This window comes from Salmo salar, chromosome ssa15 (genome assembly GCF_905237065.1).
Source record: "Salmo salar chromosome ssa15, Ssal_v3.1, whole genome shotgun sequence".
NCBI lineage: Eukaryota > Metazoa > Chordata > Actinopteri > Salmoniformes > Salmonidae > Salmo > Salmo salar.
The window spans coordinates 24,249,098-24,276,206 of NC_059456.1; the positions used below are offsets into that span (position 1 = coordinate 24,249,098).

The window sequence follows — 27,109 nt, forward strand, 5'->3', positions numbered from 1 at the left end:
TCTCCTGCGTCTGACTCCCCTGCCACCAGTTACGCACCCCTTACAGAATACCACACCCGAATATGGAGTCAGCAGGAGCAGGTGTCCCTGGTATTGAGATCGAGGAGCACATCCTGGAACACACAGCGATGCTCCACCATCTCGGCGCCACCATGGACAGCGTCGTCCAAGCTATGGACCACTGGGAGAGACGGAGAGTTCCTCCAGCACCTCCACCAGCACAACAGGGGCCTCCACTACTCACTCCCCCTGCACCCGGTTCCAGTGGGATTCGCCTCACCCTCCCCGGGGAGTACGATGGGACGGCTGCCCGCTGCCAGGGTTTCCTGTTGCAGTTGGAGTTATACCTGGCAACCGTCCACCCGGCTCCTTCGGGCCGTGAGAGGGTGTCCGCTCTCATCTCATGCCTCTCAGGGAAAGCCCTGGAGTGGGCCAACGCCGTGTGGGTGGAAGGAGATGCAGTGTTGGACCACTTTGAGGAGTTCCCCCATCGTTTCTGGGCAGTCTTCGACCACACGCCCGAGGGCTGAGCGACTGGTGAACGTCTTTTCCACCTGCGGCAGGGGACGAGGAGCGCACAGGAGTTCGCTTTGGACTTTCGGACCCTGGCCTCCGGAGCGGATGGAACAACAGGGCCCTAATCAACCACTATTGCTGCAGTTTGTGTGAGGACGTCCGTCGAGAGTTGGCCTGCAGGGACACCACCCTCACCTTCGACCAGCTGGTGGACCTGTCCATTTGGCTGGATAAACTGCTGGCTACCCGCGGACGTACAGATCGGGGTCTGTTGGTTCCATCCCCCAGCACCACCGCTCCAATGCCCATGGAGTTGGGAGGTGCTGCGCTCAGGGAGACCGGAGGAGGTTCCGTCTCGTGCACCATCTGTGACCACAGAGGTCACACTGCCGGTCGGTGCCGGGTTGGTTCCTCTGGGGGTCGAGGCAGCAAGCAGGGCACTCTGGCGTCACCCCAGGTGAGAAGGCACCATTCTCACCCAGAGCCCTCTGTTGTACACATGTTTTTGTTTGTTACTTTTCCTGAGTTTTCCACGCATTCCCAGCATAAGGTGCTAGTCGATTCAGGTGCTGCTGGGAATTTTATTGACAGATCATTTGCCCATAGTTTAGGGATCCCCATCGTTCCTGTGGATATGCCCTTCCCAGTTCACGCCTTAGATAGTCGACCATTAGGGTCAGGGTTGATTAGGGAGGCCACCGCTCCTCTGGGCACGGTGACGCAGGGGGGTCACACGGAGAGAATCAGTCACTTTCTCATTGACTCTCCTGCGTTTCCCATGGTGCTAGGCCTACCCTGGTTAGCTTGTCATGACCCCACTGTTTCATGGCAATGGAGGGCTTTCACGGGGTGGTCGCGAGAGTTCTTGGGGAGGTGTTTAGGGGTTTCCGTATGTGCTACTATGGTGGAAAGTCCAGACCAGGTCTCCACCGTGCGCATTCCCCGCTAATATGCTGATTTGGCTCTCGCCTTCTCCAAAAAGAAGGCGACTCAATTACTACCCCATCGATGGGGGGATTGTGCGATAAATCTCCTGGTAGACGCTGCACTTCCCAGGAGTCACGTGTATCCCCTCTCACAGGCAGAGACGGTGGCAATGAAACATATGTCTCCGAATCCCTGCGTCAGGGGTACATTCGGTCCTCCACTTCCCCCGCCTCCTCGAGATTCTTTTTTGTGAAGAAGAAGGAGGGAGTTCTGCGCCCGTGTATTGACTATCGAGGCTTAAATCAGATAACTGTGAGGTACAGTTACCCGCTACCTCTTATCGCCACGGCGATTGAGTCAATGCACGGGGCGCACTTCTTTACCAACCTTGATCTCAGGACTGATTACAACCTGGTGCGTATTCGGGAGGGAGACGAGTGGAAGACGGCGTTCAGTACGACCTCAGGGCATTATGAGTACCTCGTCATGCTGTACGGGTTGATGAATGCACCATCAGTCTTCCAAGCCTTTGTAGATGAGATTTTCAGGGACATGCAAGGGCAGGGTGTAGTGGTGTATATTGATGACATTCTGATATACTTCGCTACATGCGCCGAGCATGTGTCCCTGGTGCGCAAGGTGCTTGGTCGACTGTTGGAGCATGACCTGTATGCCAAGGCTGAGAAATGTCTGTTCTTCCAACAGTCCATCTCCTTCCTAGGGTACCGCATTTCCACCTCAGGGGTAGAGATGGAGAGTGACCGCATCTCAGCCGTGCGTAATTGGCCGACTCCCACCACGGTAAAGGAGGTGCAGCGGTGTCTAGGGTTTGCAAATTACTACCAGAGGTTTATCCGGGGTTTTGGTCAGGTAGTGGCTCCCATTACCTCACTGCTGAAGGGGGGGCCGGTACGTTTGCAGTGGTCGGCTGAGGCGGACAGGGACTTTGGTCACCTGAGTGCTCTGTTTTCCTCGGCTCCCGTGCTGGCCCATCCGGATCCCTTTTTGGCATTCATAATGGAGGTGTACGTGTCCGAGGCTGGGATAGGAGCCGTGCTCTCTCAGCACTCGGGTACACCACCAAAGCTCCGCCCCTGTGCCTTCTTCTCGAGGAAGCTCAGCCAAGTGGTGCGAAACTATGACGTGGGGGACCGGGAGCTGTTGGCTGTCATCAAGGCTTTGAAGGCGTGGAGACATTGGCTTGAGGGGGCTAAATACCCTTTTCTCATCTGGACTGACCACCGCAATCTGGAGCACATTCGGGCAGCGAGGAGAATGAACCCTCGCCAGGCAAGGTGGGCCATGTTTTTCACCCGTTTTGTTTTCAAACTTTCTTACAGACCAGGTTCCCAGAACGTGAAGGCAGACGCACTGTCCCCACAGAGGAGCGGCCCATGGATCCCACCCCCATACTCCCGGCCTCCTGCCTGGTGGCGCCGGTAGTGTGGGAGCTGGACGCGGACATTGAGCAGGCGTTGCGTGCAGAGCCCGCTCGCCTCCAGTGTCCCGCTGGGCATCTGTACGTCCGTGACCGGCTGATCTATTGGGCCCACACATCACCCTCCTCTAGTCATCCTGGGATCGGTCGGACGGTGCGCTGTCTGAGTGGGAAGTACTGGTGGCCCACTTTGACTAAGGACGTGAGGGTTTATGTTTCCTCCGGCTCGGTGTGCACCCAGTGTAAGGCTCCTAGGCACCTGCCCAGAGGTAAGCTACACCCCTTATCCGTACCACAGCGGCCATGGTCACACCTGTCGATCGATTTCCTGACCGATCTTCCCTCATCACATGGAAACACCACGATCCTGGTTGTTGTGGATTGTTTCTCTAAGTCCTGCCGTCTCCTCCCGCTGCCCCGTCTCCCTATGGCCCTACAAACTGCGGAGGCCTTGTTTACACACGTCTTCCGGCACTACGGGGTGCCTGAAGACATAGTGTCTGATCGGGGTCCCCAGTTCACTTCGAGGGTCTGGAGGGCATTCATGGAACGTCTGGGGGCCTCGATCAGCCTTACCTCGGGTTTTCACCCTGAGAGTAATGGGCAGGTGGAGAGAGAAAATCAGGATGTGGGTAGGTTTCTGAGGTCTTATTACCAGGACCGGCTGGGGGAGTGGGCAGCGTTCGTGCCCTGGGCAGAGATGGCCCAGAACTCGCTCCGCCACTCCTCCCCTAACCGCTCCCCCTTCCAGTGCGTACTGGGGTATCAGCCGGTTCTGGCTCCTTGGAATCAGAGTCAGACCGAGGCTCCTGCGGTGGATGACTGGTTCCGGCACTCGGAGGAAATATGGGACGCCGCCCATGTTCACCTTCAGCACGCCGTACTGCACCAGAAAGCCGGCGCAGACCGTCACCGCAGTGAGGCCCCGGTGTTTGCACCGGGGGACCGGGTCTGGCTCTCGACCCTAAACCTGCCCCTCCGCTTGCCCTGCCGGAAGCTGGGTCCGCGGTTTGTGGGGCCATTTAATGTCCTGAGGAGACTGAACGAGGTGAGTTACAGGTTACAGCTTCCCCCCGATTACCGTATTAACCTCTCGTTCCATGTGTCTCTCCTCAGGCCAGTGGTGGCTGGCCCGCTCCAGGAGTCTGAGGTGCGGGAGGTTCCTCCACCCCCTCTGGACATCGATTAGGCCCCGGCGTGCTCCGTTTGTTCCATACTGGATTCGAGGCGTCGGGCAAGGGGCCTTCAGTACCTCGTGGACTGGGAGGGGGATGGTCCGGAGGAAAGATGCTGGGTTCCGGTGGAGGACGTGTTGGACCCTTCAATGCTGTGGGAGATCCACCGTCTCCGTCCAGATCGCCCTGCGCCTCGCCCTCCGGGTAGTCCCCGAGGCCGGTGTCAAGGAGGGGGGGGTACTGTCACGACTTCTACCGAAGTCGGTTCCTCTCCTTGTTCGGTCGGTGTTCGGCGGTCGACGTCACCGGTCTTCTAGCCATCGCCGATCCATTTTTCATTTTCCATTTGTTTTGTCTTGTTTTCCCACACACCTGGTTTTCATTCCGTCATTACGTGTTGTGTATTTAACCCTCTGTTTCCCCCCATGTCTTTGTGTGGTATTGTTTGTTTGTAAGTGCTTGTGCACATGTTGACTGGTGCGCGTCGGGTTTTGTACCCAAGTTGTTATTTTCTTGATGCCATTGGTTTTGTAATTAAACTGCTCCGGCTATTACCTAGTTCTGCTCTCCTGCGTCTGACTTCCCTGCCACCAGTTACGCACCCCTTACATGGCTAAAAATACTTGAATCGGTTATAGAACCCATTGCTCTTTATGGTTGTAAGGTCTGGGTCCGCTCACCAATCAAGAATTCACAAAATGGGTCAAACACCAAATTGAGACTCTGCATGCAGAATTTCGCAAAAATATCCTCAGTGAACAACATAAAACACCAAATAATGCATGCAGATCAAATTTAGTCTGATACCTGCTAATTATCAACATCCAGAAAGAGACGTTGAATTCTACAACCATCTTAAAGGAAGCGATTCCCAAACCTTCCATAACAAAGCCATCACCTAGAGAGAGGTGAACCTGGAAAAGAGTACCCTAAGCAAGCTGGTCCTGGGGCTCTGTTCACAAACACAATCAGAACCCACAGAGCCCCAGGACAGCAACACAATTAGTCCCAACCAAATCATGAGAAAACTAAAATATAATTACTTGACACATTGGAAATAATTTTTTAAAAACAGAGCAAACTAGAATGCTATTCGACCCTAAACAGAGAGTAAACTGTGACTGACTGAAACTTAAGGAAAGCTTTGTACAGACTCAGGGAGCATAGCCTTGCTATTGAGAAAGGCCGCCAAGGCAGACCTGGCTCTCAAGAGAAGACAGGCTATGTGCACACTGCCCACAAAAGGAGGTGGAAACTGAGCTGCACTTCCTAACCTCCTGCCAAATGTATGACCATATTAGAGACACATATTTCCCTCAGATTACACATACCCACAAAGGATTTGAAAACAAATCAAATTTTGATAAACTCCCATATCTATTGGGTGAAATACCTCAGTGTGCCATCACAGCAGCAAGATTTGTGACCTGCTGCCACAAGGAAAGGGAAACCAGTGAAGAACACGTGTTGTGTTCATGGCCGCTGCCACTCTAACCTGGTGGTCCCAGCGCGCACGACCCACGTGGAGTTCCAGGTCTCCGGCAGCCTCTGGAACTGCCGGTCTGCAGCCAACAAGGCTGAGTTCATCTCAGCCTATGCTATCCTCCAGTCCCTAGACTTCCTGGCGCTGACGGAAACATGGATTACCACAGATAACACTGCTACTCCTACTGCTCTCTCTTCGTCTGCCCACGTGTTCTCGCATACCCCTAGAGCATCGAGCCAGCGGGGTGGTGGCACTGGAATCCTCATCTCTCCCAAGTGGACATTCTCTCTTTCTCCCCTGACCCATCTGTCTATCTCCTCATTTGAATTCCATGCTGTCACAGTTACCAGCCCTTTCAAGCTTAACACCCTTATCATTTATCGCCCTCCAGGTTCCCTTGGAGAGTTCATCAATGAGCTTGACGCCTTGATAAGTTCCTTTCCTGAGGATGGCTCACCTCTCACAGTTCTGGGTGACTTTAACCTCCCCACGTCTACCTTTGACTCATTCCTCTCTGCCTCCTTCTTTCCACTCCTCTCCTCTTTTGACCTCACCCTCTCACCTTCCCCCCTACTCACAAGGCAGGCAATACGCTTGACCTCATCTTTACTAGATGCTGTTCTTCCACTAATCTCATTGCAACTCCCCTCCAAATCTCCGACCACTACCTTGTATCCTTTTCCCTCTTGCTCTCATCCAACACTTCTCACTCTGCCCCTACTCGGATGGTATTGCGCCGTCCCAACCTTCGCTCTCTCTCTCCCGCTACTCTCTCCTCTTCCATCCTATCATCTCTTCCCTCTGCTCAAACCTTCTCCAACCTATCTCCTGATTCTGCCTCCTCAACCCTCCTCTCCTCCCTTTCTGCATCATTTTATTTTCTCTGTCCCCTATCCTCCAGGCCGGCTCGGTCCTCCTCTCCTGCTCCGTGGCTCGACGACTCACTACGAGCTCACAGAACAGGGCTCCGGGCAGCCGAGCGAAAATGGAGGAAAACTCGCCTCCCTGCGGACCTGACATCCTTTCACTCACTCCTCTCTACATTCTCCTCTTCTGTCTCTGCTGCTAAAGCCACTTTCTACCACTCTAAATTCCAAGCATCTGCCTCTAACCCTAGGAAGCTCTTTGCTACCTTCTCCTCCCTCCTGAATCCTCCTCCCCCTCCCCCCCCCTCCTCCCTCTCTGCGGATGACTTCGTCAACCATTTTGAAAAGAAGGTTGACGATATCCGATCCTCGTTTGCTAAGTCAAACGACACCGCTGGTCCTGCTCACACTGCCCTACCCTGTGCTTTGACCTCTTTCTCCCCTCTCTCTCCAGATGAAATCTCGCGTCTTGTGACGGCCGGCCGCCCAACAACCTGCCCACTTGACCCTATCCCCTCCTCTCTTCTCCAGACCATTTCCGGAGACCTTCTCCCCTTCCTCACCTCGCTCATCAACTCATCCTTGACCGCTGGCTACGTCCCTTCCGTCTTCAAGAGAGCGAGAGTTGCACCCCTTCTGAAAAAACCTACACTCGATCCCTCCGATGTCAACAACTACAGACCAGTATCCCTTCTTTCTTTTCTCTCCAAAACTCTTGAACGTGCCGTCCTTGGCCAGCTCTCCTGCTATCTCTCTCAGAATGACCTTCTTGATCCTAATCAGTCAGGTTTCAAGACTGGGCATTCAACTGAGACTGCTCTTCTCTGTGTCACGGAGGCTCTCCGCACTGCTAAAGCTAACTCTCTCTCCTCTGCTCTCATCCTTCTAGACCTATCTGCTGCCTTTGATACTGTGAACCATCAGATCCTCCTCTCCACCCTCTCCGAGTTGGGCATCTCCGGCGCGGCCCACGCTTGGATTGCGTCCTACCTGACAGGTCGCTCCTAACAGGTGGCGTGGCGAGAATCTGTCTCCGCACCATGCGCTCTCACCACTGGTGTCCCCCAGGGCTCTGTTCTAGGCCCTCTCCTATTCTCACTATACACCAAGTCACTTGGCTCTGTCATATCCTCACATGGTCTCTCCTATCATTGCTATGCAGACGACACACAATTAATCTTCTCCTTTAACCCTTCTGATAACCAGGCGGCGAATCGCATCTCTGCATGTCTGTCAGACATATCAGTGTGGATGACGGATCACCAGCTCAAGCTGAACCTCGGCAAGACGGAGCTGCTCTTCCTCCCGGGGAAGGACTGCCCGTTCCATGATCTCGCCATCACGGTTGACAACTCCCTTGTGTCCTCCTCCCAGAGTGCTAAGAACCTTGGCGTGATCCTGGACAACACCCTGTCGTTCTCCACTAACATCAAGGCGGTGACCCGATCCTGTAGGTTCATGCTCTACAACATTCGCAGAGTACGACCCTGCCTCACACAGGAAGCGGCGCAGGTCCTAATCCAGGCACTTGTCATCTCCCGTCTGGATTACTGCAACTCGCTGTTGGCTGGGCTCCCTGCCTGTGCCATTAAACCCCTACAACTCATCCAGAACGCCGCAGCCCGTCTGGTGTTCAACCTTCCCAAGTTCTCTCACGTCACCCCGCTCCTCCGCTCTCTCCACTGGCTTCCAGTTGAAGCTCGCATCTGCTACAAGACCATGGTGATTGCCTACGGAGCTGTGAAGGGAACGGCACCTCCATACCTTCAGGCTCTGATCAGGCCCTACACCCAAACAAGGGCACTGCGTTCATCCACCTCTGGCCTGCTGGCCCCCCTACCTCTGAGGAAGCACAGTTCCCGCTCAGCCCAGTCAAAACTGTTCGCTGCTCTGGCACCCCAATGGTGGAACAAGCTCCCTCACGACGCCAGGACAGCGGAGTCAATCACCACCTTCCGGAGACACCTGAAACCCCACCTCTTTAAGGAATACCTAGGATAGGTATTCCCCCCCTTAGAAGATTTAGATGCACTATTGTAAAGTGGTTGTTCCACTGGATATCATAAGGTGAATGCACCATTTTGTAAGTCGCTCTGGTTAAGAGCGTCTGCTAAATGACTTAAATGTAATGTAAATGTAACAAAACACCATTGTAAACACAACCTATATTTATGTTTATTTATTTATTCTCCCTTTTGTACTTTATTTGCACATCATTACAACACTGTATATAGACATAATATGACATTTGAAATGTCTTTATTCTTTTGGAACTTTTGTAAGTGTAATGTTTACTGTAAATGTGTTATTGTTTATTTCACTTTTGTTTATTATCTATTTCACTTCCTTTAGCAATTGTAACATATGTTTCCCATAAAGCCCTTACATTGAAAATTGAATTGAATTGAGAGAGATGTAAGGAGGGAAATAGAGATGGAGGGAAATAGAAAGGGAGAGAGATAGCAAGGGACGGATGATTACCATAACAAGGCTAATGCAGTATAATCCATTTCATAGCAAAATGGAAACAGATGAGGTGACAATGGTTTGTATATCGCTGCCCTAGAGACCATGCTGAGGTATTGCACCTACCGTAGATTGGCATATAGGCCATAACACAGGTGAGATCAAACTTAAGGCATAGTACCTACCTTGCCATAGGACCAGCCCAGTTCGATCTTGTTCATGCCCCACAGTTCATGGATGTTCTCTGCAAGTCTGTCCCGCACGTTGTCCAGGTGAGGAGGCAGAACAATCTGGAGAGAGAGAGAGACAGAGAGAGAGAGAGAGAGACAGACAGAGAAAGAGAGAGACAGAGAGAGAGAGATAGAGAGAGAGAGACAGACAGAGAAAGAGAGAGAGAGACAGGGAGAGAGAGAGACAAAGAAAGAGAGAGACAGAGAGAAAGTGAGACAGAGAAAGAGAGAGAGAGCGAGGGAGAGAGACAGCGAGAGAGAGAAAGAGAGAGAGAGAGAGACAGAGAAAGAGAGAGACAGAGACAGACAGAGAGAGAGAGAGAGAGAGAGAGAGAGAGAGAGAGAGTGCACATCATTATAACACTGTACATAGTCATATTATGACATTTGAAATGTGTGAGTGTAATGTTTACTGTACATTTTTGATTGATTATTTAACTTTTGTTTATTATCTATTTCACTTGCTTAGGAAATGTAAACATATGTTGCCCATGCCAATAAAGCCCTTTGAATTGAATTGATAGAAAGAAAGAAAGAGAAGAGAGAGAGAGAGAGAGAGAGAGAGAGAGAGAGAGAGAGAAAGACAGAGACAGAGACAGAGATTGATCAATTGGCTGACAGACTGACTGGCTGACGGACTGTTTACAGGTGTCCAGGTATATATTACCTGGCTGGTGTCTACAGGTGTGGGGATGAATGAGGCCTGGGAGAGGATCTGTGTTGTCCCCAGTAGGTCCCTGACCCCTCCATGATCCCTCTTGTACTCCTTCACAGCCTCCACCCTCATCTTCTCCTTGGGGAGTAGCGCCTCGTAACACGGGGAATAACCCGCCGGGGGCAAGAACTTAAAGTCACCATGACGACCGCCCAACAGGAAACGCACCCTGAGGAGATGAGGAAAGCAGGAAGTTACAGATTTGAGTGATTTCCCAGACAAAATAATGTGATGTGTGTCATATTACGTCATACCCGAAGCTAATGTTCTGAACTCTAGCATCTAGACTCGAGTCTAGATTCTCGAGTCTATGCTACACTATTCAAATTCCAAAATCTTTATTGTCCCATTGCTCAGCAGTTCACCTGACCTAAACTAGGTATTTTTATTTTACTAGGTAAGTCAGTTAAGAACAATTCTTTTTTGCAATGAAGGCCTAGGAACAGTGGGTTAACTGCCTTTTTCAGGGGCAGAACGACAGATTTTTACCTTGTCAGCTCAGGGATTCAATCTTGCAACCTTTCGGTTACTAGTCCAACGCTTTAACCACTAGGCTACCTGCACCTACTGCTGTTCTAAAAGATCTGTCAACTGACAACCACCATCCCCACTCCACAGCCTTCTCAACTCATTTCAGTCCCTTATTAATGTACCTAATAATTAATTAATTAACCTAGCTGGACGCTTACTTGACCCCTACGGAGAAGCTGTGTGTGTGAGTTTGTGTGTGTGTCCACAAGTATGCATCTGTGTGTGTGTGTGTGTGTGCTGGCCCCTTACTTGACCCCGGCTGAGAAGCTGACCACGGGGAAGAAGAATCCGTCGGTGTTGAAGTCTTCAAACATGCCCTGTACTGGCTGCCCATTGATCCTGAAGGACATGGAGGGAGCGCCCAGGTCCAGACAACAGCTCACCACGTCATCACTGTTCAACAGGTGCTGGTTGATGGAGGCCACCGCCCGGGGGATACGGCCTGGAGAGGGGAGGAGAGGATGGATGCTCATTATTGAGACATCTCCACCGTTTCCCTCATGTGAACCAGAGATAGACAGGGAGTAGGAAAGTCATGGAGGACAGACTGAGTCTGGGGCCTCTTCAGACAGGGAGTAGGGAAGTCATGGAGGACAGTAGGGGCAGTGTAAGGTGTAGAATGGTAGGAAGTGCAGAGGGAGGATGGATAGATAGATAGATAGATAGATAGATAGATAGATAGATAGATAGATAGATAGATAGATAGATAGATAGATAGATAGATAGATAGATAGATAGATAGATAGATAGATAGATAGATAGATAGATAGATAGATAGATAGATAGATAGATAGATAGATAGATAGATAGATAGATAGATAGATAGATAGATAGATAGATAGATAGATAGATAGATAGATAGATAGATAGATAGATAGATAGATAGATATGGACGGACGGATGGGTAGGGTTCAAAATGTTTGGAGAACGTAGAGCTGAGTGGGGTTCTATGGAAAGGAACAGGGTGAGGGTTGGGTGGGGTGGGGTCTGGGCCTATTTAGACAAGGGGCAGGGTGACCGATGAGGAAAGGTTGGTTGAGGGTTTTCATGTACTGTTACTTTTCCTTTGCTCTTGACCACAAAACGATTACCTCAGGATTTCAATGCCCAACTCTCAAAACAGCAGTGGTATTTCACATCACGAGGGCAAAGAACTTATACAGTATAAGCAACAACATGCCATGAACCTCAGAGGGTGTACCTGACCACAGGTAGAGTCATACAGAACCTCAGAGGGCGTACCTAACCACATTAGAGTCATACAGAACCTCAGAGGGCGTACCTAACCACATTAGAGTCATACAGAACCTCAGAGGGTGTACCTAACCACATTAGACTCATACAGAACCTCAGAGGGTGTACCTGACCACAGGTAGAGTCATACAGAACCTCAGAGGGCGTACCTGACCACAGGTAGAGTCCATCAAAGCTGTATGAGTAGAGGTCATCACCCACCCCATTGCCCCCCCAGCCCTCTCCAGCCCCCGGGTAGGGGGCGTAACCCTTAGTGGAGGCCCATCCCACACGCAGGTGAGTTGGCTCACTGGTCACATAGTGGTCCACCTGAGAGAGAGAGAGAGAGAGTCAGACAGACAGACAGACAGACAGACAGACAGACAGACAGACAGACAGACAGACAGACAGACAGACAGACAGACAGACAGACAGACAGACAGACAGACAGACAGACAGACAGAGAGCGATAGTAGAGAGACAGAGAGAGAGAGAGAGCGAGAGAGAGAGACAGGTAGACAGTCAGACAGACAGACAGAGAGAGACATTGTACAAGTGACAAAATACATCTTAAATATTTTACTTGGCAATACTATTTAAAACACAATAATCAAAACACATTTGCAAAGGAAAGTAAGAAAAGTAATATCCACCTGGTCGATCATCAGCTCAAAGTACCACTTCTTATACTGGGCTGAACCCTCCGCCACTCCTAGGAAGATGTTGGGTCTCATACTGGATAAACACATCCACATTTGAGTCATTCAATTAGTGGCATAAAAGTATGTATACAATTACAATCACAGTGAGACAGCCAGATAGATTATACATTATTCATATTTCTATTCCATGTTTATTATATTGCAGTCAGAAAAGCTGTGTTGAGATATATTTAATCACACTGATTTGGATAGCAAGACAGATGCAGCTGTAAATCAAGAGTGAATTTATGACTAATGTAATTACCCCCCCTCCCGCACATTGACAGGTACAGAGTCAATGTGTGGGAGCACCGGCAATGCAAATAGTCTGGCTAGCTATTTGATTAGATGTTCAGGAGTCTTATGCTTGGGGGTAGAAGCTGTTTAGAAGCCTCTTGGATCTAGACTTCGCGGTCTGGTACCACTTGCCATGCGGTAGCAGAGAGAACAGTCTATGACTAGGGTGGCTGGAGTCTTTGACAATTTTTAGGGCCTTCCTCTGACACCGCCTGGTATAGATGTCCTGGATGGCAGGAAGCTTGGCCCCAGTGATGTCCCGGGCCGTACGCACTATCCTCTGTAGTGCCTTGCGGTCGGAGGCTGAGCTGTTGCCATACCAGGCAGTGATGCAACCAGTCAGGATGCTCTTGATGGTGCAGCTGTAGAACCTTTTGAGGATCTGAGGACCCATGCCAAATCTTTTCAGTCTCCTGAGGGGGAATAGGTTTTGTTGTGCCCTCTTCACGACTGTCTTGGCGTGTTTGGACCATGTTAGTTTGTTGGTGAATTGGACACCAAGGAACTTGAAGCTCTCAACCTGCTCCACTACAGCCCCGTTGATGAGAATGGGGGCGTGCTCGGCCCTCCTTTTCCTGTAGTCCACAATCATCTCCTATGTCTTGATAACGTTGAGGGAGAAGTTGTTGTCCTGGCACCACACGGCCAGCTCTCTGACCTCCTCCCTATAGGCTGTCTCGTCATTGTTGGTGATCAGGCCTACCACTGTTGTGTCATCTGCAAACTTAATGATGGTGTTGGAGTCGTGCCTGGCCGTGTAGTCATGAGTGAACAGTGAGTACAGGAGGGGACAGAGCACGCACCCCTGAGGGGCCCCCGTGTTGAGGATCAGCGTGGCGGACTTGTTGTTACCTACCCTTACCACCTGGGGGAGGCCCGTCAGGAAGTCCATGATCCAGTTGCAGAGGGAGGTGTTTAGTCCCAGGGTCCTTAGCTTAGTGATGAGATTTGAGGGCACTATGGTATTGAACGCTGAGCTGTAGTCAATGAATAGCATTCTCGCATAGGTGTTCCTTTTGTCCAGGTGGGAAAGGGCAGTGTGGAGTGCAATAGAGATTGCATCATCTGTGGATCTGTTAGGGTGGTATGCAAATTGGAGTGGGTCTAGGGTTTCTGGGATAATGGTGTTTATGTGAGCCAAGACAAGCCTTTCAAATCACTTCAGGGCTACAGACGTGAGTGCTACGGGTCGGTAGTCATTTAGGCAGGTTACTTTAGTAGTGTTCTTGGGCACAGGAACTATGGTGGTCTGCTTAAAACATGTTGCTATTACAGACAGACAGGGAGAGGTTGAAAATGTCAGTGAAGACACTTGCCAGTTGGTCGGTGCATGCTCGCAGTACACGTCCTGGTAATCTGTCTGGCCCGCGGCTTTGTGAATGTTGACCTGTTTAAAGGTCTTACTCACATCGGCTGCCAAGAGCGTGATCACACAGTCATCTGGAACAGCTAATGCTCTCATGTATGTTTCAGTGTTACTTGCCTCGAAACGAGCATAGAAGTAATTTAGCTAATTTGGTAGGCTCGTGTCACTTGGCAGCTCTTGGCTGTGTTTCCCTTTGTAGTCCATAATAGTTTGCAAGCTCTGCCACATCCGACAAGCGTCAGAGCCGGTGTCGTACGATTTGATCTTAGTCCTGTATTGATGCTTTGCCTGTTTGATGGTTCGTCGGAGGGCATAGCGGGATTTCTTATACGTTTCTGGGTTAGAGTCCTGCTCCTTGAAAGCGGCAATTCTACCCTTTAGCTCAGTGCGGATGTTGCCGGTAATCCATGGCTTCTGGTTGGGGTATGTACGTACAGTCACTTTGGGGACGATGTCATCGATGCACTTATTGCTGAAGCCAATGACTGATGTGGTGTACTGCTCAATGCCATCAGAAGAATCCCGGAACATATTCCAGTCTGAGCTAGCAAAACAGTCCTGTAGATTAGCATCTGCCTTATCTGACCACTTTTTTATTGACTGAGTTGCTGGTGCTTCCTGCTTTAATTTTTGCTTGTAAGTAGGAATCAGGAGGATAGAATTATGGTCAGATTTGCCAAATGTAGGGCGAGGGAGAGCTTTGTACATGTATCTGTGCGTGGAGTAAAGGTGGTCTAGAGTTTTTATCTCTCGGGTTGCACATTTAACATGCTGGTAGAAATTTGGTAAAATGGATTTAAGTTTCCATTAAAGTCCACTAGAAGCGCCGCACCTGGATGAGCGTTTTCCTGTTTCCTTATGGAGGTATTTGTCACGGAGGTCTACGTCACCAGCCTGCTAGGCGTCACTGAACTGGATTCATTACCACCAACCCCAGAATGTCTTGTCTCATTACGCACACCTGATTCCCATTCCCCCTGATTAGTATGTGTACATCTGTTCCTCATTGTACTTGTTGATTATTGTTCCATGTCCGTTGGTCTTGTGAGCACCTGTACTCTGTTGTGTCGGCTTGTGTGTTACCGTGTTAGTGTGCACTTATTACGAGCCTGTGTATTGTTATTACGGGTCTAATCCTGTGTATTGTTATTACGGGTCTCGTCCCGTGTATTGTTATTACGGGTCTCGTCCCGTGTATTGTTATTACGGGTCTCGTCCCGTGTATTGTTATTACGGGTCTAATCCCGTGTATTGTTATTACGGGTCTCGTCCCGTGTATTGTTATTACGGGTCTCGTCCCGTGTATTGTTATTACGGGTCTAATCCCGTGTATTGTTATTACGGGTCTCGTCCCGTGTATTGTTATTACGGGTCTCGTCCCGTGTATTGTTATTACGGGTCTCGTCCTGTGTATTGTTATTACGGGTCTCGTCCCGTGTATTGTTATTATGGGTCTCGTCCTGTTCAGGAGTTGGATTACAGCCCTGTGTTATATACATACGTGTTTGTTTTGGGCTTCGTCCCCATCATGTTCATGACGTACGCTATTTTGGGTAAAGAAAAATATATATATATATTTTCGCATTCCTGCTATCATTATACACTTTGACAGGTATACAGCTCATTGAGTGTGGTTTTAGTACCAGCATCGGTCTGTGGTGGTATGTAGACAGCTATGAAAAACACAGATGAAAACACTCTAGGTAGATAGTGTGGTCTACAGCTTATCATGAGATACTCTACCTCAGTCGAGCAAAACCTCGAGACTTCCTTAGATATCGTTGTAACGATTGTCTTCATGAATGGACCAAGGCGCAGCAGGTATGTGAATACTCATGGTTATTTTATTACCAAAAAAAAGAGTAAAGCATCCACTTGAAAAAAACAATGACGGTGACAACAGTAGCAGTTTTACAGGCTATACACGCAGTGTAAAAACAACTACCCACAAACCCAAGTGACAAACATACTCCTACATATATGACTCCCAATCAGGAACAACGATCCCCAGCTGTTCCTGATTAGGAGTCACAAGACCAACACAGAACACAAGACTGCCACGTCCTGACCCCAAAACTACAACAACAGCTCCATCTGCTGGTCAGGACGTGACAGTACCCCCCCCTCAAGGTGCAGACCCCGGAATGCACCTAACAATGAAAAAACACCAACAAACAAAAATCCCCAACAAAACCCATAAACAATAACCCCTAAACAATAAGGGAGGGAAGGGAGGGTGGCTGCCGTCAACGACGGCACTGTGCTACACCCTCCCTCCCCAACCCACCTATCCTGGAGGTGGCTCCGGTGCAGGACGTGGACCCTGCTCCACCCTCGGCGTCGCCCACTTTGGTGGAGCCGATAGCTGCACCAGGCAGACGGACCCCTCGAGCCGGGCCGGAGGACAGGAGGGCCCTTCGGGCTGGGCCGGGGAGCAGGAGGGCCCCTCGGGCTGGGCCGGAGAGCAGGAGGGCCCCTCGGGCTGGGCCGGAGAGCATGCGGGCCACTCGGGCTGGGCCGGAAGGCATGCGGGCCACTCGGGCTGGGCCGGAAGGCATGCGGGCCACTCGGGCTGGGCCGGAAGGCATGCGGGCCACTCGGGCTGGGCCGGAAGGCATGCGGGCCACTCGGGCTGGGCCGGAAGGCATGCGGGCCACTCGGGCTGGGCCGGAAGGCATGCGGGCCACTCGGGCTGGGCCGGAAGGCATGCGGGCCACTCGGGCTGGGCCGGAAGGCATGCGGGCCACTCGGGCTGGGCCGGAGGGCAGGAGGACCACTCGGGCTGGACCGGAGGGCAGGAGGACCACTCGGGCTGATCCTGACAGGCCGGGCACCCTGGCAGATCAGGGCAGGCAGGCACCTCTGGCAGAACCGGGCAGTCCGGCCACTCTGGCAGAACAGGGCAGTCCGGCCACTCTGGCAGAACAGGGCAGTCCGGCCACTCTGGCAGAACAGGGCAGTCCGGCCACTCTGGCAGAACAGGGCAGTCCGGCCACTCCGGCAGAACAGGGCAGTCCGGCCACTCCGGCAGAACAGGGCAGTCCGGCCACTCCGGCAGTTCAGGGCAGTCCGGCCACTCCGGCAGTTCAGGGCAGTCCGACGACTGTTGACTGGCGGGCAGCTCCGACGACTGTTGACTGGCGGGCAGCTCCGACGACTGTTGACTCCTGATGCGTGGGGCAGGTATTGGACGTACCAGCCTGGAGACACGCACCTCCATGCTAGTGTGTCTAGCGGGAAACACCGGACCGAAAGGGCGCACTGGCGGTCTTGAGCGCAGGGTTGGCATCACCCGTTCCGGCTCGATGCTCCTCTTGCCCTGGCACCTGCGGGGCGCTGGTACTGGGCGCACTGGGCTGTGCTTCCTTATAGGCGAGATGGTGCGCACCTCAGCGTAACATGACGCCCTCCACCTCGTACGCACCTCCCTGTAGTCACGGGTAGCTGGCTTACGGCTCTTCCCTGGCCTGGCCAAACTACCCGTGTGCCCCCCCCAAAAAAATCTTGGGGCTGCCTCTCGGGTTCCCTTAGCTCCCTTAACTTGTCCGCCCAGAATTTTCTCTCGTCCTGCCAGGTCCATTCTTCCATTTCCTTCTCCTGTGGCTTTCTCCTCTTCTGCTGCTTGGTCCTTTGGTGGTGGGTAGTTCTGTAACGATTGTCTTCATGAATGGACCAAGGCGCAGCAGGTATGTGAATACTCATGGTTATTTTATTACCAAAAAAAAGAGTAAAGCATCCACTTGAAAAAAACAATGACGGTGACAACAGTAGCAGTTTTACAGGCTATACACGCAGTGTAAAAACAACTACCCACAAACCCAAGTGACAAACATACTCCTACATATATGACTCCCAATCAGGAACAACGATCCCCAGCTGTTCCTGATTAGGAGTCACAAGACCAACACAGAACACAAGACTGCCACGTCCTGACCCCAAAACTACAACAACAGCTCCATCTGCTGGTCAGGACGTGACAATCGTGCACCAGCTGTTGTTTACAAATATACATAGACCTCCACCCCTTGTCTAACCAGAGGCTGCTGTTGTATTGTCCCGATACAGTGTTAAACCTGTCAACTGTATGTAGTTCATGTCGTCGTTCAGCCACGACTGAAACATAAGACATTGCAGTTTTTACTGTCCCATTAGTAGTTTAATCTTGCTCGTAGGTCATCGATTTTATTTTCCAATGATTGCACGTTGGCCAATAGAACGGATGTCAGTGGGGGGTTTTACTCGCTCGCCTACGAATTTTCAGAAGACAGTCCGACCTCCGCCCCTTTTTTCTCTGTCTTCTCTTGACAACAAATGACGTGGATTTGGGCCTGTTCCCGGGAAAGCAGTATATCCCTCACGTCTGACTCGTTAAAGCTTATTTTGTACGTAATGTTGCTGCTGCTTATGACTTATGACCGAAAATATCTTCTGGACGTCAGAACAGCAATTACTCACCACAAACTGGAAGCAGCTTCTTCCAGTTTGTGGTGAGTAATTGCTGTTCTGACGTCCAGAAGATATTTTCGGTCATAAGTCATAAGCAGCAGCAACATTACGTACAAAATAAGTTAGAGTACACTTTCTACTTCCTGTTACCTCTGAACATCATTGACCAATCGTGTCTGCAGGAGCAGGTCTCTCTTGGGAAGCAGGTGATCACAGATGAGGTTCTGATTGGCTCTCACAGCCACTCCGTTACACACACAGAGAGAACACAGGACGTCCAGGATCTAGACAGAGATAGAGGGAGGGAGGGAAACAATGGGATTGAGAAAGAATGGAAAAAAGGGAGGCACTGGCAGTCTTCATGGTGACCCGTTTTGGGTTATTGTGTGGAAGTGTGTGTGTGTGTGGAGCGATTTGTGTGTGGAAGAACACCTGATGAATATGAGTGCGGTCAAGGTGAACTGAGAGGACCTCGTTAAAACCATGAGCCCGTTTCTAGGACATCAACACAACAAAAGGTGGACAACACATACTGAAACTTTTTAGGGATCATTTGTCTATACCTCTCCTGTTCTCTACAGTGATCGTCAGATGACAAAGCAAGGTTAGAGGTCAATGATAAAGCATCTGGAATTGGCTATTTGTTAATAAAGTTATCAGGGTTTGAACAGTCCTCTGACTTGTGTTAACATCCTCCCTTGTCTGACAATGTGCACTTCTTTTGAACAGAGTCCTATGGGCTGTGGTAAAAAACTAGTGCACTACATAGGGAATAGGGTGCTATTTGAGATGCATCCAGTGCCTAAACACATCACTGTACCCAGAGGGCAGACAGGATAGGTAGTTAAGAACCAGTAACACTTTTATTTATGTGCTGAAGCGTCATCCCTAACCCTAACCCTAACCCTTTATTGGCATGGGAAACATATGTTAACATTGCCAAAGCAAGTGAGGTAGATAATATACAAAAGTGAAATAAACAATAAAAATGAACAGTAAACATTACACATACAAGAAGTTTCAAAAGAATAAAGACATTACAAATGTCATATTATGTATATATACAGTGTTGTAACGATGTACAAATGGTTAAAGTACAAAAGGGAAAATAAATAAGCATAAATATGGGTTGTATTTACAATGGTGTTTGTTCTTCACTGGTTGACCTTTTCTTGTGGCAACAGGTCACAAATCTTGCTGCTGTGGTGGCACACTGTGGTATTTCACCCAGTAGATATGGGAGTTGATCAAAATTGGGTTTGTTTTTGAATTCTTTGTGGATCTGTGTAATCTGAGGGAAATATGTGTCTCTAATATGGTCATACATTGGGTAGGAGGTTAGGAAGTGCAGCTCAGTTTCCACCTCATTTTGTGGGCAGTGTGCACATAGCCTGTCTTCTCTTGAGGGCCATGTCTGCCTACGGCGGCCTTTCTCAATAGCAAGGCTATGTTCACTGAGTCTGTACACAGTCAAAGCTTTCCTTAAGTTTGGGTCAGTCACAGTGGTCAGGTATTCTGCCACTGTGTACTCTCTGTTTAGGGCCAAAATAGCATTCTAGTTTGCTCTGTTTTTTTGTTAATTCTTTCCAATGTGTCAAGTAATTATCTTTTTGTTTTTTTCATGATTTGGTTGGGTCTAATTGTGTTGCTGTCCTGGGGGCTCTGTGGGGTCTGTTTGTGTTTGTGAACAGAGCCCCAGGACCAGATTGCTTACGGGACTCTTCTCCAGGTTCATCTCTCTGTAGGTGATGGCTTTGTTATGGAAGGTTTGGGAATCGCTTACTTTTAGGTGGTTGTAGAATTTAATGTATCTTTCAGGATTTTGATAATTAGCGGGTATCGGCCTAATTCTGCTCTGCATGCATTATTTGGTGTTCTACGTTGTACACGGAGGATATTTTTGCAGAATTCTGCATGCAGAGTCTCAATTTGGTGTTTGTCCCATTTTGTGAATTCTTGGTTGGTGAGCGGACCCCAGACCTCACAACCATAAAGGGCAATGGGTTCTATGACTGATTAAAGTATTTTTAGCCAGATCCTAATTGGTATGTTGAATTTTATGTTCCTTTTGATGGCATAGAATGCCCTTCTTGCCTTGTCTCTCAGATCGTTCACAGCTTTGTGGAAGTTACCTGTGGCGCTGATGTTTAGGCCAAGGTATGTATAGTTTTTTGTGTGCTCTAGGGAAACGGTGTCTAGATGGAATTTGTATTTGTGGTCCTGGCGACTGGACCTTTTTTGGAACACCATTATTTTGGTCTTACTGAGATTTACTGTCTGGGCCCAGGTCTGACAGAATATGTGCAGAAGATCTAGGTGCTGCTGTAGGCCCTCCTTGGTTGGTGACAGAAGCACAAGATCATCAGCAAACAGTAGACATTTGACTTCAGATTCTAGTAGGGTGAGGCCGGGTGCTGCAGACTTTTCTAGTGCCCGCGTCAATTCGTTGATATATATGTTGAAGAGGGTGGGTTTTAAGCTGCATCCTTGTCTCACCCCCCGGGCATGTGGGAAGAAATGTGTGTGTTTTTTGCCTATTTTAACTGCACACTTGTTATTTGTGTAGATGGATTTTATAATGTTGTATGTTGTATGTCTTTCCATCAATTTGTATAGCAGACCCTCATGCCAAATTGAGTCGAAGGCTTTTTGAAATCAACAAAGCATGAGAAGACTTTGCCTTTGTTTCTTTGTTTGTCAATTAGGGTGTGCAGGGTGAATACATGGTCTGTTGTACGGTAATTTGGTAAAAAGCCAATTTGACATTTGCTCAGTACATTGTTTTCACTAAGGAAATGAGACGAGTCTGCTGTTAATGATAATGCAGAGATTTTTCCCAAGGTTGCTGTTGACGCATATCCCACGGTAGTTATTGGGGTCAAATTTGTCTCCACTTTTGTGGATTGTGGTGGTCAGTCCTTGGTTCCAAATATTGGGGAAGATGCCAGCGCTAAGGATGATGTTAAAGAGTTATAGTATAGCGAATTGGAATTTGTTGTCTGTATATTTGATCATTTCATTGAGTATCTCTCCCTCTCTGTTCTATAATTGTGTCACACCACTGAAAAACTCTTCACACATAAATACAGAAGGTGATAATCCTCTGGTTTGTTCTGTGTAACAATAACAGATGCCGCTAAGCAACAAACAGACACTTCATTACCTCCCTGAGTGGGTAAGCAATGCTATGCCAATAACCCTTAGAGGGGTATGCATGCCCTATGTCTTTATTGGTTGTTAAAAGCCTATAGGATTCCATGGCGTCGATCAACACCTGGTGTTTACGAGACTGAAAAGTAGCGTACTACATAGGGAATAAGATGCCATTCAGGACGCAGACTGGCCCTGCATGTGCTCCTGCATGCCCAGCTAACCCAATTAACCCAGCAGGGCTAGGTGACAAGTTTAACACTGCATGTAAAACACGTAGCAGAAATGTTAAAACAATGTCATGTGGTATGTAGGCCGAGGCTATTGTTAAAATAATGCTGCCACGCTGACAGCTGTGACAGACACATATTTACATACATGTTCACTCTCTCCTAGGAGTAAAGAAATTAAAGGCCAAAGCACTGCTCATACTGACTATATATGCCTCTGAGTTTAGAATATTTAGAATGTGTTTAGACCATTTAGAATATGTTTAGAATGTGGTTAGAACATTTAGAATGTGTTTAGAACATTTAGTATGTGTTTAGAATGTGGTTAGAACATTTAGAATGTGTTTAGAACATTTAGTATGTGTTTAGAATGTGGTTAGAACATTTAGAATGTGTTTAGAACATTTAGAACATTTCGAATGTGGTTAAAACATTTAGAATGTGTTTAGAACATTTAGAATGTGGTTAGAACATTTAGAATGTGTTTAGAACATTTAGAATGTGTTTAGAACATTTAGAATGTGTTTAGAACATTTAGAATGTGTGTAGAACATTTAGAATGTGTTTAGAATGTGGTTAGAACATTTAGAATGTGTTTAGAACATTTAGAATGTGTTTAGAACATTTAGAATGTGGTTATAACATTTAGAATGTGTTAAGAATGTGTTTAGAACATTTAGAATGCGTTTAGAACATTTAGAATGTGTTTAACATTTAGAATGTGTTTAGAACATTTAGAATGTGTTTAGAATGTGGTTAGAACATTTAGAATATGGTTAGAACATTTAGAATGTGTTTAGAATGTGTTTAGAACATTTAGAATGAGTTTAGAACATTTAGAATGTGTTTAGAACATTTAGAATGTGGTTAGAACATTTAGAATGTGTTTAGAATGTGGTTATAACATTTAGAATGTGGTTATAACATTTAGAATGTGTTTAGAATGTGGTTATAACATTTAGAATGTGGTTATAAAATGTAGAATGTGTTTAGAATGTGGTTATAACATTTAGAATGTGGTTATAACATTTAGAATGTGTTTAGAATGTGGTTATAACATTTAGAATGTGGTTAGAACATTAAGAATGTGTTTAGAACATTTAGAATGTGTTTTGAACATTTAGAATGTGTTTAGAACATTTAGAATGTGTTTAGAAGGTTTAGAATGTGTTTTGAACATTTAGAATGTGTTTAGAACGTTTAGAATGTGTTTAGAATGTGGTTAGAACATTTTGAATGAGTTTAGAACGTTTAGAATGTGTTTAGAACGTTTAGAATGTGTTTAGAACATTTAGAACATTTAGAATGTGTTTATAACATTTAGAATGTGTTTAGAATGTGTTTATAACATTTAGAATGTGTTTAGAACATTTAGAACATTTAGAATGTGTTTATAACATTTAGAATGTGAACATTTAGAATGTGTTTATAACATTTAGAATGTGTTTAGAATGTGTTTAGAACATTTAGAACATTTAAAATGTGTTTAGAATGTGTTTAGAACATTTAGAATGTGTTTAGAACATTTAGAATGTGTTTAGAGCATTTAGAATGTGTTTAGAATGTGTTTAGAACATTTAGAACATTTAAAATGTGTTTAGAATGTGTTTAGAATGTGAACATTTAGAACATTTAGAATGTGTTTAGAACATTTGGTATGTGTTTAGAATGTGTTTAGAACATTTAGAATGTGTTTAGAACATTTAGAATGTGGTTAGAACATTTAGAATGTGTTTAGAATGTGGTTAGAACGTTTAGAATGTGGTTAGAACATTTAGTATGTGTTTAGAATGTGGTTAGAACATTTAGAATGTGTTTAGAACATTTAGAACATTTCGAATGTGGTTAAAACATTTAGAATGTGTTTAGAACATTTAGAATGTGGTTAAAACATTTAGAATGTGTTTAGAACATTTAGAATGTGGTTAGAACATTTAGAATGTGTTTTGAACATTTAGAATGTGTGTAGAACATTTAGAATGTGTTTAGAATGTGGTTAGAACATTTAGAATATGTTTAGAACATTTAGAATGTGTTTAGAACATTTAGAATGTGGTTATAACATTTAGAATGTGTTAAGAATGTGTTTAGAACATTTAGAATGCGTTTAGAACATTTAGAATGTGTTTAACATTTAGAATGTGTTTAGAACATTTAGAATGTGTTTAGAATGTGGTTATAACATTTAGAATGTGTTTAGAATGTGTTTAGAACATTTAGAATGAGTTTAGAACATTTAGAATGTGTTTAGAACATTTAGAATGTGTTTAGAATGTGGTTATAACATTTAGAATGTGGTTAGAACATTTAGAATGTGTTTAGAATGTGGTTATAACATTTAGAATGTGGTTATAAAATGTAGAATGTGTTTAGAATGTGGTTATAACATTTAGAATGTGGTTATAACATTTAGAATGTGTTTAGAATGTGGTTATAACATTTAGAATGTGGTTAGAACATTAAGAATGTGTTTAGAACATTTAGAATATGTTTAGAACATTTAGAATATGTTTAGAACATTTAGAATGTGTTTTGAACATTTAGAATGTGTTTAGAACGTTTAGAATGTGTTTAAAACATTTAGAATGTGGTTAGAACATTTAGAATGCATTTAGAACATTTAAAATGTGGTTAGAACATTTAGTATGTGTTTAGAATGTGTTTAGAACGTTTAGAATGTGTTTAGAAAGTTTAGAGTGAGTTTAGAATCTTTAAAATGAGTTTAGAACGTTTAGAATTTGGTTATAACATTTAGATTGTGGCTAGAACATTTAGAATGTGTTTAGAACATTTAGAATGAGTTTATTAGTAATGTGTTGTTTTGCTGACCTTGTGGTTGCGTCCGTGTTTGTAGAGCAGGGAGATGATGGACTTGATGTGTCCTTTCTGGATGATGTTCAGAGCTTCAGGAGACTCTATCAGGATGCAATGGAGAACCTCCAGGATACCTAGAGTAGAGTATAATACAATTGAATCAGGAGACTTTCAGGATATAGCGGAGAACCTGCAGGATATCTGAGCGAAAACACTCATTACAGTCAGGCTAAAACTAGTGGAACATTTTTGTTTATTATAACACACTATTTGGACTGGGACATTAGAGGGGTATGTGGGGGAGAGATGAAGGAGAGGGTGAGGAGGGGTATGTGGGGGAGAGATGAACGAGAGGGTGAGGAGGGGTATCTGGGGGTGAGATGAAGGAGAGGGTGAGGAGGGGTATGTGGGGGAGAGATGAAGGAGAGGGTGAGGAGGGGTATGTGGGGGAGAGATGAAGGAGAGGGTGAGGAGGGGTATGTGGGGGGAGAGATGAAGGAGAGGGTGAGGAGGGGTATGTGGGGAGAGATGAAGGAGAGGGTGAGGAGGGGTATGTGGGGAGAGATGAAGGAGAGGGTGAGGAGGGGTATGTGGGGGAGAGATGAAGGAGAGGGTGAGGAGGGGTATGTGGGGGAGAGATGAAGGAGAGGGTGAGGAGGGGTATCTGGGGGAGAGATGAAGGAGAGGGTGAGGAGGGGTATGTGGGGGAGAGAGGTTATGACTACTTTATTACAGCACTATAATTACTTACAGTACATATCATGCCTTAGGTTAACTTACACTAGACGCATGCAGCCCAAAATTAGCTCGCAATAAAATGCATTTGACTACATAAACAAACAATTCCATAGCCCTCCTATGAAATCTCTATGCACTGTCCAGTATACCTGATGAGGACTCCAGTCTCTCCAGCTTGCTGACCAGCCAGTCCAGGTTCCTGGAGAACTGGGTGCAGTTGTTCCGGTTCCCTTTGATCAGAGAGGCTGAAGAGAGAGAAGAAGAGTTAGATGGGTGAGAGGAAGGACACAGAGTGATAAGGAGTAGTTTTAAAGAGGGGTGTGGAGGAGGGGTATGTGGGGGAGAGAGGAAGGAGAGGGTTAGGAGGGGCATGTGGGGAAAACAGGGAGGAGGGGTATGTGGGGGATAGAGGAAGGTGAGGGTGAGGAGGGGTATGTGGGGGAGAGAGGAAGGAGAGGGTGAGGAGGGGCATGTGGGGGAAACAGGGAGGAGGGGTATGTGGGGGGATAGAGGAAGGTGAGGGTGAAGAGAGGTATGTGGGGGAGAGGAGAGGGAGAGGAGGGGTATGTGGAGAATGGAGAGGGAGAGGAGGGGTATGTGGGGGAGAGAGGAGGGAGAGGGTGAGGAGGGGTATGTGGGGGAGAGAGGAAGGAGAGGGTGAGGAGGGGTATGTGGGGGAGAGAGGAGGGAGAGGGAGAGGAGGGGTATGTGGGGGAGAGAGGAGGGAGAGGGAGAGGAGGGGTATGTGGGGGAGAGATGAAGGAGAGGGTGAGGAGGGGTATGTGGGGGAGAGAGGAAGGAGAGGGTGAGGTCAAGGGGAGAACTGGGTACAGTTGCTAATGTTTCCATGAATTGGAGAGGCTAGAGAAAGGTAAGGGAAAAGAGAGAGGGGTGAGTAAGGGAAAGAGGGGTGAGGAATGACAGGGATGAAAGGGTGATGCAGACATTGCAGAGGGGTGAGAGGGTGAAGAGAGAGACATCGAGGCAGACGAGAGTTTCATTTCTACATCCATGTCTAAACCACTCGTCTATGTTTGACATACCCCTTCCCTTATTCCACATTTTGTTACAGACTTATTAAAAAATGTATTAAATACATTTTTTCCTCATCAATTTAGACACAATACACCATAATAACAAAGCAAAAGCTGGATTTTAGACATTTTTGCAAATGTATTAAACATAAAAAACATACATATCTTATTTACATAAGTATTCAGACCCTTTGCTATGAGACTTGAAATTGAGCTCAGGTGCATCCTGTTTCCATTAACCATCCTTGAGATGTTTCTACAACTTATTTTTAGTCTACCTGTGGTAAATTACATTGATTTGACATGATTTGGAAAGACACACGCCTGTCTATTTAAGGTCCCACAGTTGACAGTGCATGTCAGAGCAAAAACCAAGCCATGACGTTGAACAAATTGTCTGTAGAGCTCCGAGACAGGATTGTGTCAAGGCACAGATCTGGGGAAGGGTACCAAAAAGCCCATTACTCAATAAAAGGCACATGACAGCCCAATTGGAGTTTGCCAAATGGCACCTAAAGGACGCTCTGAACCATGAGAGACAAGATTCTCTGGTCTGATGAAACCAAGTTTGAACTCTTTACAACACCCTACTACACAACACTAACATACAACACTCGAATATACAACACTCGAATATTCAACACTATACTGTACAACACTCTACTATAAAACACTATACAACACTCTACTATACAACACTCTACTATACAGCACTATACTATACAGCACTAATATACAAAAATATACTAT

The 27,109-nt window shown here is 47.1% G+C and overlaps 1 protein-coding gene across 5 annotated transcripts in view; it reads right to left on the reverse strand.

Annotated features, from left to right (window-relative positions):
• LOC106571102 (ryanodine receptor 3) overlaps nt 1-27,109 on the reverse strand; it is a 229,681-nt gene that overhangs the window by 134,521 nt on the left and 68,051 nt on the right. For all 5 annotated transcript variants that reach the window (XM_045695568.1, XM_045695569.1, XM_045695565.1 and 2 more), the window contains 8 exons: nt 25,475-25,570; nt 24,603-24,721; nt 18,544-18,677; nt 12,237-12,318; nt 11,754-11,913; nt 10,600-10,792; nt 9,772-9,988; nt 9,060-9,164 (listed from right to left, as the gene is read on the reverse strand). In XM_045695568.1, coding sequence (XP_045551524.1) covers nt 9,060-9,164; nt 9,772-9,988; nt 10,600-10,792; nt 11,754-11,913; nt 12,237-12,318; nt 18,544-18,677; nt 24,603-24,721; nt 25,475-25,570 — 1,106 coding nt within the window. The remainder of the gene's footprint in view (nt 1-9,059; nt 9,165-9,771; nt 9,989-10,599; nt 10,793-11,753; nt 11,914-12,236; nt 12,319-18,543; nt 18,678-24,602; nt 24,722-25,474; nt 25,571-27,109) is intronic.